Source organism: Triticum dicoccoides, chromosome 5A (assembly GCF_002162155.2).
Source record: "Triticum dicoccoides isolate Atlit2015 ecotype Zavitan chromosome 5A, WEW_v2.0, whole genome shotgun sequence".
In the NCBI taxonomy this organism is placed as follows: Eukaryota; Viridiplantae; Streptophyta; class Magnoliopsida; order Poales; family Poaceae; genus Triticum; species Triticum dicoccoides.
Window position 1 is genome coordinate 614,771,379 of NC_041388.1, and position 16,276 is coordinate 614,787,654.

Consider the following 16,276-nt stretch of genomic DNA (forward strand, 5'->3'; position numbering starts at 1 on the left):
TACCCGGAAAAAAAAAACTTTTCATGTTTGATATTTGGTAGACCAACTTGTGTCACATGACCGGTGTCCTACCTTTGTCAAGTCCAATCTTTGAAGGCAGTTACGCTTGTCCGTTCCTCACAAACTGGGTTTTAGTTTGTGAGTGAAAATGCGGGACCATCATGCTTCATTGTGAATGAAAGAATGAATGATGAATTTTTTACAAACTATAGTTTCTTTTGAGCTAGAAACTATGTTCCATTGATAGACAAGGATTTTATGCTCCAGTTTTGCGCCATACACTGCATAGTGTCAGCCACAAAACTGGCTTATTACAACTTCTAGGATAGTAAGGCAACCAAAAACTAGTAAAACACAAAGACAAAATAAAATTATCTTCTGAAAAAGCACACCATTGGCCGAAAGATCATACGTACTTCTTACTACCAATAGATTGGATGCAGACAATGCAGTTTTAGGCTGGCCATCGACAGTGGCAAAACGACGGGATGCTAACGGCTGGGTGATTGCCTGATTGACCGTGTCGGCTCACTCTTCTGCAATTCATATCCTAGGTAAGAGGATTTCACTAAATTTAACTTTTGTTTTGAGCCATGAAAGCATTTCCCCAAAAGGGAGGGAATAAATGGGTTCCAAAAATCAAAGAAAAATATTTTTGTCGACTTGGATGATTTTCTTTTGAGCCTTTTGATGTTTACCAACTTTATATATTCATTAAAGTTAGGGGAGAGATATGACTAATCCAATTAATAAGCTGGAAATACTCCCTCCGTGCTACATACATCCGTTTGGGCGATAATTAATTCCAAACGGAGGGAGTATTTAAATATCATTTATACTCATAACTGGATTTAGTTTTACTTGCAGCAATTTCCAAAAATGAGAAGATAATATGACTTTCTTCACCATATTGAGCTGGAAATTATTTCAGTACTATTTTTTATGCATTTTGGGACATAGAAAAATATTTATGGGAATTATTAAAAACCCTAAAAGTATTTTGGGGAACAAATAAACGCCATTTTAAGCATATGAAAATGTATTTTATAAAGGTACAACTAGGCTGGAAATATTTTCCCTAAGCTCTACAATTCTATTTTGATTTGTCTAAAATTTGAAGGTTTACGTTGGTGATGGAGTAGCACCCAGAGCTTGCAATAAGATCTATACCGTTTATTTGTGCGATGGCTAGGAGGATCATTTCGTCCCACAGTTTCCCCCCTCTACAACGGCGCCAACACATCACCTTTGTATGTGGCGTTTCCTTGGCCGCGCTCTGGGCGCCGCTGCACGTCGAGGTCGAGGTGATTGGCGCCGGCGAGCATATTACTACATGGACTTACCCATCACACATTCCCGACTCCCGTTACAAGGGCTTGAACGCAGGCTCGTGAGGATGCTTTACTGTCAGGGTCGCTAACAGAGACACAATTCTTTTCATGGGACTGACCACAGCCGCCATACGACCGCTGTCAGTGTCACACTCACCGGGAAGTTCGACCTTCTTCGCTACTACTTCATACTTGAGCTTCTTCTTGTCGTCTGTGGCATCGATGGAGATCGTCGAGCCTTCACTGGCTTCACCTTTCATCAGCATCAGGGACAGCTTAGTCACCACATTCTTCTCCAACCATCTCCTTATGGGCCTCGCACCATACATCTGTGACAAGACAAAGCATGCTTGGTTATCAAACGTACACACACACACATGAAAACATGCATTTAAATTTGAAAGAAAAAAGGAGAAGCTTTGTGTACTGGGTTGTATGATTCCGATAAAATGACGTCCAATGCGGCATCACTTGCGAAAAGAGAGATGCCCTTGTCAGCCACCCTCGCAATCACACTCTTCATTTGGATTTTCACAATCTCCTTCAGGTTGTCATGCAAAAGGGGCTCAAATACCACAATCTCACTCAGCCTGTTCAGGAACTCAGGCTTGAAGTGTTTCTGAACCTGCACAGACAATATATATGAGAAACTCAGGCCTTAAGTGTTTTCTGGGCCTTCACACCAGCAGTCTGAGATTCACAAACCTGTTTCATCAAAAGGTCACGTGCAGCATCCATTGTGATTTCTCCAGCCATTCCTGCCATGAGGTGCTCTGCTCCTATATTTGAGGTCATAATGATGATGGTATTCTTGAAATCTACCGTCCGTCCTTTGCCATCGGTCAACACACCATCATCAAGAAGTTGAATAAAAATGTTCAACACCGAGGGATCTGCCTTCTCTACCTCATCGAAAAGGATCACACTGTATGGGCGATTCCTAACTTTCTCAGTCAGTTGCCCGCCGTCATCATAGCCATCATGGCTTTAAGAAGTTACAAAAGAAGAATTAGTATCAATCAAGCTAAAGACTAAGAAGTAATGCAAGGTTACAAAATATATTAAAAATTACCTTGGGGGTGCTCCAATGAGTCGCAAAATAGATCCACTGCCAACATATTCAGACATGTCAAAGCGAACCAACATCTTCTCACTCGCAAATAGCTGTTCAGCGAGAGCTTTTGCAAGCTCTGTCTTTCCAACACCAGTTGAGCCCAAGAAGAGGAAAGATCCTATGGGTTGGCCCGGATGATCAAGGCCAGTCATAGAACATACCACTGCTTCAGCAACCACATTTACCGCTTCATCCTGGCCAACAACTCGCTCATGAAGCCTGTCCGCTAGGTGGATTAACTTATCCGTTTCCTCTTGCTCAAGTGCACATACAGGAATTCCAGTCCATTGGCTCACAACCTTCAAACGACAACGTTAACGTTAGAATTTGCATGACAAATATTGATTGAAACAGCATATACACATGTCGTTGGAGGAAAATGCTTACTTGTGCGACATCATTTGGTTCAACAGCTGCTCCCTTCAATGAATTTTCAGAGATCGCCCTTTTTATTTTGGCAGTGCACGCCTCATCAATCAGATCAATAGCCTTATCCGGAAATTGACGACCTATGGTAAAGACAGCAACAAAAATCCATTAATTTTCTACAATATATAATCCATTGTTGACACTCATTGGTGCAACTCGGCATAAAAGAAAAATTGTAGTGCAGGTTACCCCATCAATTTATACGCACAGGACAGTAAAGATTGTATTTCTAGATTTATTTCAACTTAATGTCCACAATTCAGCAAGGGCTCTAATATATATTCTTGCCCTTGAATTGCACATCAAAGTCTATGCAGAAGTTTTATTAGCATGTGAACCATGGGGCCTTAAGATGGGGCAGGCAATAACCACAAAAGATCATCTTTAGATCTGTACATCCTAATCACCTCTCGAAACAATAGAAGCAAGTAAATTCCTCACCGGTGATGTAGCGGGCAGCAAGCTGGGCAGCAGCAACAAGAGCAGAATCTTGGATTTCCAAGCCATGATGCTGTTCGTACTGCTGCTTTAGCCCCTGCAGTATGCCAATTGTCACCTGCATGCTTGGCTCCTCGATGTGCACCTTCTGGAATCTCCGCTCAAGTGCAGGATCCTTCTCAATGCAATTGCGGTAACCATCAAAAGTCGTCGCACCTACACAGCGGATACGACCACGGGCCAAAGCCGGCTTCAGCAAGCTGGAAGCGTCTGTATTTCCGTGGCTATCACCAGCACGAGGAAGCACATGCATCTCATCAATGAAGAGAATTATCTTGCCGCCTACATTCTCTGCCTGCTTTATGACGCTCTTCATTCGCTCTTCAAACATACCGCGCAAAACGGTCCCGGCAACCATGGCCCCGAGGTCGATCTCCACAACACGTGCCCCAGCAAGTGCAGCAGGTACCTTACCGGTGGCGATGCGCTGCGCGAGGCCCTCAGCGATGGCAGACTTGCCAACCCCCGCGTGGCCAACTAGCGCGGCGCAGTTCTTGGTCTTGCGGCAGAGGATGGAAATAACGCGGTCGATCTCATCATCACGGCCAACAACCAGTCCGACTCCCTTGCCGGTGATGTGGCGTCCGTAGGTGCGCATAGCCGCCTTACGATCGTAGTACGTCCATGCTGCCCAACCCAAACCAACAGCTGCTCCAAGGAAGACGAAAGGTTCGATCCCTTGCCAAATCGAAGATAGCTGATGGAGAACACTTCCTTGCGCAGCAGCTCTTTGCACAACCTGCGCCCCGAGCAGTGGATCGTAGGTCCCTCTCATACCTGTGCAGAAGCCCTGACCTGAACGAGGAAAAGGACAGCAATGCTTCATATATATAGAAGAGGGGGTACATGTACATATACATATACATAATCGAGATAAATTCTTGTTGTAAAAGGATCGGAGTTTGTTCCAACATCAAACTTTATTCTGTTTCCGTTCTAGAAACCTTGTTGAAATCAAACTTTGCTCAAAGATCATGAGGAACGTTCGTTCCCTGCCTCGTGAAAAGTATCGACTTTTTCTCTTAATTAAGTATAACAAAATTTGCAACTGTAAGAGAAGGAAAACTGTGGGGCGAGGCGCAAACAAATTACCTGACCAGTGACCCAAGATGTTCCAGTCCTCTGCTCCGCCGCCGACTCCCTACCCCGCACCAGGGAGCCGTCGTCAGCTCGACCTGTTCAGGTCAGGCCCGCTCCCCCCAGCGCCGCTCGAGTCCCAGTTCACCCCACGCTACTTCGCCGCTGGCCTGCAGCGAGCAGCTCATCGTCTCGACTCGCCGGCGCCGCTCGAGTCCCAGGTCACCTCAGCACCACTCGCTGCTTCGCGGCTGGCCTGCAGCGAGCGCCTCGTCGTCTCGATCCGCCGGCGCCGCCCGACTGCCAGTCCACCTCTCGCTGCTTCGCCGCTGGCCCCCTCGCCGTCCCGACTCGCCGGCGCCACTCGAGTCCAACCCGGACCCTTTTTTTCTGGTCTCGAGTCCAACACGCACCTCCCGAGGCCTCGAAGCACTAGGGTTCCCCCTTATGGGCCCTGCCGCAGTTGGGCCACAAGAGGCCCAGTTTGAGCAAAAGCAGTCGAGCCCACTAAACCAAGGCATTTCATGTAGAGTATCTCTAACAAACCCTGTATAATGCCAACCCGTAAAATGCGTATACAGTTCGTGGAAAAAGGGCTTTGCGGGCCGGCGCGGGCGGCAGCCAATATCTTTTTTTACGGATCCATTTTGCGGGGTCTGCTCAGCCGCCGCCCGAGCCGGCCCGTAAATCAGTAATTGCATTTCAATTTCGGGCATGAAAACACATTTCTTTACTTGGTTATTTTCTTCAAGGGCATTGGATACATAATAATTCATCAAATATTTGCTAGAATAGCAAGACCAAAGAAAACAAGAACCATAATTAGGCATTTTAAAAGATATCCAACTTCCATAACTGCTCCCACTAGTTGGACAAACATCTTATTCATGCCTTCATTGTTGATCTGCGGATTCTTGATCTTGTATTCTTTATTCTTCTTTTTTGATTCTAAAGAAGTAGACGTTGCTTCCCCTCTAGTTTCTTCTCTAATTGCACATGCAACCGCATCATTAGCCTCAATTATACCAACAAGTGCACGCACATCTAGTAAGTTTCTTTCTATCAATAAATCGAGGTATTCTTCTTCCAAAACCAAAATAAGCATCCACCTTCCTGCACACATGGCCATCTCAATAAGCTATCGAAATTGAACCGAATAGGTTGACAAAGCCGAATGAAAACAAGAACATACCCCGTCGTTTTTGCATTTAAAGAAAACCCATTCGGGGTGTTTCGGCGTGCTAGATGTTAGCAGCAGTATTGTCTGTGTGCAGTCGTCGCACTGCATGAGCGGCATCAGCGAGCCGGCTGCGCTAGCACCGAGCCCGGGCGACGACTGACCGAGTCCTTGCGGCAAACCGATGACGACGGCTAGAGGATGAACTGGTACCTGCATGCGGCGCTGGGGCTTTGCCGGGGCTCTGCGGGGTGCTCCCCGGCCAATCCATGGCTTGGCGCAGGCACCGGAGGCCGGAAACGCCAAATCCGACGGCCGCGACAAACAACGCCGATCTGCAACTTTCCGGCTCGCCGGCGTGGTCCCAATGGCTGGTATGGCTGGAATCGTGGGCGGTAGCCCGACGGCGGTGGGTGGGGAAAAGAGCGGGCTGAGATGCCCCCCCACCCACCAACCGCTACCGCTATATACAAGGCACCGACGGGGCGAGGGGTAGAACCCGCATTTTCGCGGGTTGGGTGGGAATTTTGCCGTGCCCCGCAAAAAATTTACGGGTCCGACACATTTGCGGGGTCTGATCGGACGGCATTTTTCACGTGGACTCGTGTTTTAACGGTTATTTTGCAGATCAGCACATTATATAGAGTCTGCTAGAGCTGCTCTTTGACGCTATAGGCCAGCAATGAAAAATGCTATAGGCCAGCAATGACAAATGCTATTTAGCCTCTATAGGCCAGCAATGACAAATGCTATTTGACGCCTACCGTGTTAAGTAGTATTTCCTTCATCTAGGTTTAGTGAGCCTCTTTTTTGGGGGGGTTAAGTTTTGACCATCTATATGATTAGCAAAATATTAAATTTACGCTAAGAGAAAAACATATTATTGAACTCGTATTTCAAAGGTTTCCCAATGCATAGTTTTTATGACATATAGTTTTTTTATTAATTCAATTTATGGTCAAAGTTTAACCCAAAATACGATGGTGCATAATAAACCTGAACGAAGGAAGTAGCTCGTTAAGAATTGTTTTTTTTTTCAAAAAACAATTATTTTATTTTATATCTGTGAAATATTTTCCTTTCAAAAAAATGAAGAACTGGCTCAAAATTGAACATGGAACTAGGAGAGGGTTGAACCATTCTTTTTAGAAATTCTCATTGCATATTTTTAAAAGCGTTCACATATTTTAGTCATCTATATGATTATCTTTTTAAGAAAACAAGAACTTCACTGGATATATGTAAACTTTTTAAAAGACATGGTATATTGTTTGTATAGATGGTTTATTTTTTGAAATGCACAATGACCATGTGCCCAATGAGCACTTTTAAATATGAGATGCATATTTAAAAAATACATGAAGATCATTTCTATGTATGAAAGCATTTTTTACATTTTCTGCCATATTAGTTTTTATATTTTGAAAAACTGATTGAAATTTATTAAAATCTATGTATTAGTAATTCTTAAAAATGATAAGAAAAATAAAACTGCTCAAAATCGGACATGGGCCTAACCAAGGTGCGCCCTAGCATAAGATTGCTCCTGATTCTTATTATATTATTTTCTTAATAATAGGAAAATGCGAGCATCGGTGTCTAGTCTGGGACTTGAACTTTGATGGGCTGGGATACACTGTCTTCCTAGCCATCCAACCAGGTTGGTTCGCAAGCTATTGCTCCATTATTCCACGTGTTACGAATGAAATATGACGGCTCACGTTTCATGCCTAGGACACCAGGGCAATAGCTCCTATTTAACGCCTTGTGCACCAAATAGCTCCTATAACGCCTATGGTGCACCTATATGGGCTAGTGTATTGCAGTTTTTATTTAATATATATTGCAGAAGAAAAATGTATTTAAATATATTAAAAAATCAATTAAAACACAGAAAAGTGCAAAAGTGTTATTGTACCTCAGTATAAATGTTCTTTTATACAAAAAGTGTTCATTTTATGTGAATCTTCTAGGCTCATCATAAGAAACACGTCATGGATAAATGGTTGTTTCTGAGAGTCATGTCACATTAGTTCTGTGAATCATCCTACATCAGTTTCACAAGTTGCATAACACAACCCGCAACAAAAAGAAAAAAAAAACACAAGCTGCATAGCAGAAGCAATCACAAACTGGAACATCACACCAGCTTTGTAGGCCAAATAAAAGCATCACAATGGTGCAGATTTAATATCTTAATAATTACTTCCTCCGTCCTGAATTACTTGTCATAGAAATGCATAGAAATAGATATACCTAGAATTAAAAATATGTCTAGATGCTTTCATTTCTGTGGCAAGTAATTCCAGACGAAGAGAGTATAACCTGGCACTTAACGCAACCACCAAAAAGGACGTAAATCTCTGCACATGCATGCACATATGCCATGTGTACATTGCGTACTGCTGTGTGTGTTTGAGTGTTCTGCATTGTTGCCTTGCAGATTGCTGCGCTAGAACCAAGCAAAGACACCTTTCATGCCATCCTTCCATGATGGTTTTAATTAAAGTTTAGTACCATCCTGAAAGTTCAAGTGTGAGACCTCATTATATACTGAGTTCTCATCATTACTCTAACTGGTGCGTTGAGGATAGAAATAGAAGACCACACCTGCGCACTCGCTCACCTTGCTTGGCCGGGCTCGGCCAGGGCTGGGCTGGGGCGGCGCGACATGCACATGAACTGTCCACCGAAATCCTGTCTGTTACCTTGCACGTTTATATTTTGGTGTCTTGACAGACAAATTAATTATTTCTTGTCCGGTAAGTAGATGACTTAGAATCCAAATCAATTTGAGATCGTGATCACGACACGATACCGCCTCTTGTCCTGTTATATATACTGCCACCGGCCAAGGCCAAAGATACCTAAAAACGACTAGGGTTTTGCCTCTTCTCGCCAAGGTCCACTGGCTTGCTGTCGTGGGCCTTCTTTGACGTACGATGTTGTTATTGCTCCTGCGCCGGGTCGCACGACGCTAGGCCAATTGTACGGCAGATGCAAAGCACTTGATGGCTTGACCTGCATTCCGGGGCCTTCCATTCCTCGTTTGATATTTTATTAGGGCCTAGCGTGCTTTCGATAGTACTCATATCATACAATCTTTTAAACCCCTGAACGGCTTGTTGTACTATTACTATGTCGTGTCAAGCATAAGCTATGGAACAAAAATGAATGGTTGCATCATGATCATTTGCCTTTTTAAAGCAAAAGAATCCCGCTTCGATACAACCCCCTTACAAAACGTATAAAGGGTAATATGGACTTTTGACAATTTGTATCCATTTTTAGTTGTCCACAACCACTACAACAGTAAACCTTTAGTGAACAAAGTAAAGCTAGACACATTAAGTAACGGATGGGCTTGGAATTTTTTTTTTAAAAAGGAACACTTTGTGAACCTCTCCTTTTTTTCACAGTTCCTTTTTATTTATTTATTTTCCTTTTTCCTGCTACGTTTCTTCTTTCTTTTTCAAAAAATGGTCACTTTTCAAAATGCTGTTCAAAATTTCAAAATACAATTTACTTCCTAGTTTTTTTCATAAATTAAAAAATATTTGCATTTTCAAAAATTGCAAGATAACTTCAACAAATGTTTGTGTCTTTAAAAGAATGTTCAGAATGTCTAAAAGCGAATATTTTTTCAAAAATAACGAACAATATGGTGAAAAGAAAGATTTTTGGAGAACATGAATAAAAATCTAAATTCCAAAAGACTTTTAAAAATGCAAGCAAAATTGATATCAAAAAAGTGTCCAAAATTTCCCGAACAATTTTTCAATTTGTGAGCAATACTTTTTGAAAATAGGATCATTTTTTAAATTTCAAACAAACTCCAATAGGCGCCCGACAGGAGTTATGGCGTCGCTTAGTTGGGCAAGGCCTAAGATTTTATTTTATTTTCCATTTTTTATTTTTTATTTAATTTACTTTTCTCCTTTTAAACTTTATTATTCTTTTGAAACCTGTTCAAAAAATTAAAATACCAAAACAACAGTTTTAAGTAACTATTTTCAATTATGATTTGAAATTATTTTTTAATATATATTAAATGCTTTAAAAAAAGCATTTGTTGTTTTCAATTCTATCATTTTGTATTTATTGGTTATGTAAAAACTTAAGATGACAGTTTTAAGTACCTATATGAATTATGATTTTAAATACCTTTTTCCATCAAACTTGGCATGTCTATCTACTCGGACACGCAACGTAGAACATGGTGTTTTTGGGACATTCTTGAAATGACCTCAACTTTTGCTAGCAGGTGGCATGCCCATGGTAGGCATCCATGCCCCCAATATTTTTTCCATGGCCTCGTATAACCAATTCAAGGCACCAAGCCAAGTTGCTTGGGTTTTTGACAAGTTTTGCATTTTCTAAAGTTTTCCTAAAAATATATATATCGATAAATGGCTACATGTGTCACAACTTGCATATAGTGTCGGAAGTCATTCAAACCTGCCATGGATGCCTACCATTGACATCTTCACCTAGTGGCAAAAGTGGGGTTAATTTCAAAGATGTCCACAAAAACACCATGTTCAATGGAGGATGTTCAGGTTGGTCAGAAGGATCCGTCTTAGAGCACGTTGTTTTTCGACAACCTTGAAATGGCCCTAATTATTTTTCATTGCCCCATATGACCAATCCAAGCCACCATGACAAGTTATTTTGGTTTTCGACAAGTTTTTTGTTTTCCTTGAAATGGCCCCTTTTTCAGGGCCTTGTATAACCAATTCAAGGCACCATGCAAAATTGTTTGGGGTTTTGCCCAGTTTTGCATTTTCTGAAGTTTGTTTTGGTTAAAAAGGCCGATAAATGGCCGGATGTGTCACCACTTCCATACAATGTAAAAAATCGTCTAAACCAGGCATGTGCCTACCATGGACATGCCTACCTTCTTGCAAAAGTGGGGTTCATTTCAAAGATGTCCAAAAATAGACTATGTTCAACAGAGGGTGTTCGGATAGGCTAGAAGGGTCCGTTTAAAAGCTCGTTGTTTTTCAACATCCGTCAAATCACACAAAATGTTTTCCACCAGGTTCTATGGCCAATTCAAGGCACCATGCTGTTTTGATTTTTGAAAAGTTTTGTATTTTCTGGAGTTTTCTCGGTGAAAATAGGCCGATAAATGTTTGGATGTGTCACAACATGTAAACAATGTCAGAAGTTGTTCAAACCGCATGGATGCCTCATATGTTTGTGCCAAGCTGTTACAAGAAGCTAGGATCATTTATCCACAGCCTTACCAGTTTACATGAGTATATTTGTAATTTCCATCACTATCAATCAACATGAACATTTTCCTTTGTCCTAGCAATTTCTTGAGATTTGTCAACAATTTTGGAATTACAAAGTGTGTATGAAAATTTTACAAACTTGAACACTTTTTTAAAAATTGTTAAAGAATTGCGAAAATGATGAAATTTTTTAACAAACATTACAAACCACGTACTTTTTTTAAAAAATAACATATTTTTTGAAGCACATACCTTTATTGAATTTGTGATCAAAATATTTCAAAAACTGGAACGTTTTATGAAATTGCAGAATATTTTCTAGAATTGTAAACAATATTTGAAAACAAGAACATTTTATGTTATGCCAAACAATTTTCCAAAATTTTGAACAAGTTTCACAAAGAATAATAATGTTCAAAAGTAGAAACATGAATTAACAAAAAGAGAAGAAAACGAAAAGAACTGAAAAGAAAAAATGGTTAGGCCCTAGAAAATAAAAAATGTTTTCAGAAAATGTTAGTATATTTGAAAAATTATTCATAAATTTGAAAAAAAATGTGTTTTCGAATATTGCTCGGAAATTTGAAAAAGTGTTTGCATTTTGAAAAATGTTGGTCGCTACAGTGTCCGGCCAGGTTGTACAGTACCAATTTTGTGCTGTTACAGTATTTCTAAAGGAAAACTCCTACAGCATGTCCATTCTAGTTCATAGTCTACTGCGCTCCATATGAAGCACCAAATCGTGTTGGTCTGGTGGTATTAGCAAGGTCACCTCCGCTGGAGGTCCTGGGTCCGATGCCTAACATCTCCTCTCCAATTCAACTGGTAGCCGGAGTCCTTGGTCGTTTTGTATTATCTTCACTGCTTTTCTTTCTTTATATGCACCGCTCACTCTAGACGATCGTTTTAACTCCTGAACGGCTGGTTTATTACTTATTGTGCCAAGTGTAATAAGCTACAAAATGAAAATGAATGGCTTTGTGCATAATGATGATACAGAGGTTGGGGCCTTTCCCTTTTCAAAGAAAATGTTGAAATAGAAATGGAAGTGTGGGTTTTGGACGTTGAAGAGCACAAACACACTTCGGCACTTCGGTTACTTGTATGGGCATGGTTGGTTACGACGGACAGTACTCCCGAGACCTTGATTAATTGTGCATCTCCTCTCCAATTTAAGTGATGGCCAGAGACCTTGATCGCTTTGGAGTATTAACTTCGGTGAACAACATGACAGTTGGTGCTAGCTAGTAAGTAGCTCCTTGGAGTTAAATACCAACACCTCCTTTTGTAGAACACATAGTTCCCTAACTTCTTAGCTCACCTTCACTTTTTTACCTCGGTCAATTAAATAAGATATGTAGTCCACATTGATAGGGATGAAAAACAACACACATCCAGTAATGTACAGCCATGAGAACGAAAGGCGTCGGGAAGAGAAATCCAAGCGTTGACATAGAATATCGTCGATCTGATTCATTATCAGCACACTATTACATTGGGCCTAGCTGCGCTGTGACATACAGGAGTAGTGCTTTGGAGGGGTCCTCGTCGCCGCTTCTTGTGATTAGCTAGCTAGTGTATCAGCGTGTGTGATTAGCTAGTTAGTGTGTCAGCCAGTGCATCCCGCGACGCATGTGGCGTCAGCATGTTCCATCGCGAAGACCGGCCCAAGACCCACCGGCTTGCTGCTGCGGGCCTTCTCCGATGCATGTTGCTACTCCCACGCACGATCCGCGTGACGCCAGAGAGATTGTGCAGCCCATGCAAAGCACTCGACGGCTCGACCTGCATTCCGGCGCCTTCCATTCCTAGTTTGCTTTTGATAATACTCACGCCATATAATTCTTGCACCCGGGAACGCCTACAAGTGGTATAAGCCACGGAACAAAAATGAAAGTGTGGGATTTGGAGAGCACAAACACTTCGGCATTTGGTTACTTTGTTGTATGGGTATGTTTGGTTTCTAGGGACAGTACATCCGAGTCTTGCCTAGCCTTTAATGTCCGCATCTCCTGGATACCAACTTTTGCAAAAACGAATTAGTAGTCTAAAAAAAATCTGAAAAAGCTTTTATATAAAGTTGACCTTCTATTGTACTCGGAAAAAAGAATCGCCAAGGGAAAATCCCTGTTGACTTCAGGGTAGAAAACGATAAATTAAGGCCAAATAGGTGTGTATAGTAACTTGTATATAGCAATAAATTTGTTTTTCCCCTGAATTCAATGGGGGTTTTTCTTTGGTGAAATTTTATATACATGTGCAAAGGACAATCAAGTTTATTAAAAAATCTAGATTTTTTTTACTTTTTCTGTAATTGTTTTTAAAACATTCCCATATAGGGTGTCTAGCAGATCCGATATGAGAGTGGTTTTTCTACACCCACCCTTGGTGCAGCCACGGTGCACCCACTCAAAAAACATAGCAAAACATTTAAAAAAATCTGAAACTTTGTAGGAATGGTCATCAACAAATGTTAGAGAGGATTGCAAATTTTCGTGGTCAAATGACATCGAGGAGCTCGGTACAAAAAAGACAAAATTTAGTCGATGCCATTTGACCACTAAACTTGACAAGCCTCTCTAACATTTGTTGATGATCATTTCCAGAAAGTTTCAAAAAAATTCAAAATGATTTGGTATGTTTTCTTGTGTGGGTGCACTGAGGATGAGTTCAACCACTACTTTCCCGATCCGGTATACCCCCGTCCAACTTAGAGCATCTCTAACAGATCTGGTATACCCTTGTCCCGCAAAGATCATCTACGGGCATTTGCAGGACAGGTTTTTGAGATCTGTTCCATATGAGGCCTCGCGGTACCACCAAAAAATTAGTAGCTATGTAAATTCTAGAATTTCAACAAAACGAACAGAATAAAATTATAATATAAATTAAACATATGAATATAAATGGTCCAAAAAGCAATTCACGACACAACAATCTTCTTCATTACAACAAATGTTCAAATTCAAATAATTATTACAACATCAAATGGTTCAAATCACACACAAACACATGAAAATTGTTAGATAAAAATAGGAATCTAATTCCCTTCGAGTTGCCGGTGATGCTCAATAAGATATTCCTGGAGTTGGTTGTGTGTAGCACGGCTCTCCATCATCTGGTAGGTGTCAAGAAATGCAGTGATTTCACACGCGTCCCTAGCAGGCTTCACACGGCTACCAACATTATCATAGTAAAACTCTGAATCCAAATCCGTCTCTTCTTCGATGATTATGTTGTGTAAAATTACACAAGCAGTTATGATGTTTCTGAGGGGTTTCTTATCCGAGAAGCGAGTGGAACCTCAAACAAATATCATTTCGGCAAGCTTCTTGTGCTTCAGCAAATCTTTTGTGTTTCTTGATTTTGGGGTCACTAATGGTCTTCACAAATGTTGACCATGCAGGATAAATACCGTCAGCCACATAGTACACCATGGTATGGTCGTGGCCATTGACGACATAGTTGCAAGCCGAAGCTTTTCCACTAGCTAGTTGAGCAAATAGATGAGACTGCTGCAGGACATTTATATTATTAAGAGATCGCGGCAAACCACAGAAACAACGTCAAATCCATAAATCATGTGTGTTGAGTATTATTGTTAGATTGAAAACATAGGATAGACTGAGAAATATTCTGTCTTGCCTTGTGCTTCAAAATGACCATATATATATATATATATATATATATATATATATATATATATATATATATATGCTCACGAGACTCAAGCAATACAACGGACGATTTCATTAAATCCCTCTCTCTTCTTCTAACATGATATTATGCCCACGTCGTCGCCATTCGTCTTCTACGACGTGCGTCTGCTCCGCCGTCTGCGTTGACTCCTATCGGCAACTTCGTCGTACCCAACATCATGCAGCGCAACAGCAGTATGGCGGCCGAGTGCGTCCTCGTACGTGCTCGGTTCCCAGGCTTTGCTAGCTTTGCTCACGTGCATGCACATGTGCAGCTTGCTGTACAAACACATGCTTCCTGGACGCGGAATGCGAGTGGACTTTGGACGCCGAAGCAGCACCGATCTATATCACGCGCCGCGCTCTCGTGGGATCCTGTGCATCTTCATCGACGCACGACCGGTCTGATCAACCGTTGCTTGCGCTTCCGCAGGGATCCACAGAAGGTCATCGACGAGCACGCACGCATCTCCACCAATCGAGCACCAGGCTGCCGTTGTGTCGTTCCATCGGATCGCAGCGTCGTCACCCCGTGATTCTCATTACGGCTGCATTGACCCGCGTGATGTCGCTGTGTCGTCTTTTTGGGTCGTAGTGCCGCTTTGTAGCCCTTTTGGGTCGTAGTGCTGCGGTCCGCGATCTATAGCCGCTCCGAGTACGTCCATTTGAGGCCGTCTCCATGGCTGCAACGACCCTCGCGCTGCCGCTGCGTCTCCCCATCGGGCCGTGCGAGCGTGGCATATGCGGTCTCTGCCGCTGCCCGAGGTCGTCCCCGCGGTTGCACTGACCCGCGCTCAGCCGCTGCACCGCCCCTTCGGGTTGTAGCGCCGCGGCCCGCGGCCCCTACAACTGCCCCAAGATCTTCTGTCCTCGCCCTTACCTGCTCGCCGGTCCACAACCGTCCTCACGCGTCGACTTTCCGTGGTTTGCGCCGCGCCGCTTCCCTTAGCGCGGGAACGCCACCGTCCGCGCCGGTCTTCGTCACGCTATCGGATTCTTCGACTACTTCGAGCATCTCCGCCGCGCCCCTAACCTCGCCGCCGCCGCCGCTCTTCTTTGGTCGCCGCCGCCGCAGCCCGTCCACCCCCTTCGTCTTCGTCCAGCACCAGCTCGTTGCCAGCATCGCCGTCATCTACCTCGACCACTTCATCTACTCCTACAACCACGGGCGACATCGGCCCCGAGCCGATTGGCGCCGCAACCGCCATCGAGTCCTCTGCTGGTCTCTCCGACTTCTCCGACATGGCGTACAACTCATGCAGGTCCCAGTCTACGCATGCCCGGTGCTGGCAACACCTATGTGTGCCTTCATCCACGATGTGTCCCTGGGCCTAGCAAGCCTGGTGCGGCGCTTCGTCAACTTCGTGTTCGTCCGTCTACGCATGCCCGGTGCTGGCAATACCGATGTCTGCCTTCGTCCACGATGTGTCCTCGGGCTTAGCAAACCCGGTGCGATGTGTCGTCAACAACGTCTTCTTCCCGGCGCACCACTACTTCGACACCACTGCGCCCATGCTAACTCGGCGCCTCCTTGCGCCCGCGGCTCCACCGCGACATCCTTGACACTGGCTCCCCGACTCAACATTGACCACGGCGTTCTTCGCATGGCTACCTCGACCACGGGTACACCACACCCTCCGCTCTCGGCTACATCGACAAACGGCACAAAGAGCTACCGCCTTGCTTGAGCAACCTCGCCGTTTTCCACTCCA

At 43.2% G+C, this 16,276-nt stretch overlaps 1 protein-coding gene across 1 annotated transcript; it reads right to left on the reverse strand.

Moving 5' to 3' along the window:
* Positions 1-376: 376 nt before the first annotated feature.
* LOC119303413 (chaperone protein ClpB1-like) lies at positions 377-4,802 on the reverse strand. Its single transcript, XM_037580537.1, has 7 exons — positions 4,465-4,802; positions 3,316-4,167; positions 2,833-2,954; positions 2,404-2,744; positions 2,037-2,316; positions 1,759-1,956; positions 377-1,660 (listed from the first exon to the last, which is right to left on the reverse strand). Exons 2-7 carry the CDS (start codon positions 4,145-4,147, stop codon positions 1,367-1,369), a joined length of 2,067 nt encoding a protein of 688 aa, XP_037436434.1. The 5' UTR covers positions 4,148-4,167; positions 4,465-4,802; the 3' UTR covers positions 377-1,366.
* Between the last annotated feature and the right edge of the window lie 11,474 nt (positions 4,803-16,276).

What these genes read in the sequence shown, in the direction of transcription:
- LOC119303413 (XM_037580537.1), bottom strand. Translation starts at nt 4,147, where the DNA reads ATGAGAGGGACCTACGATCCACTGCTCGGGGCGCAGGTTGTGCAAAGA. An exon ending in AACCAAATGATGTCGCACAA is followed by an intron (nt 2,745 to 2,832) that starts GTAAGCATTTTC and finishes TGTCGTTTGAAG; the next exon opens with GTTGTGAGCCAATGGACTGG. An exon ending in TATCGGAATCATACAACCCA is followed by an intron (nt 1,661 to 1,758) that starts GTACACAAAGCT and finishes GTCTTGTCACAG; the next exon opens with ATGTATGGTGCGAGGCCCAT.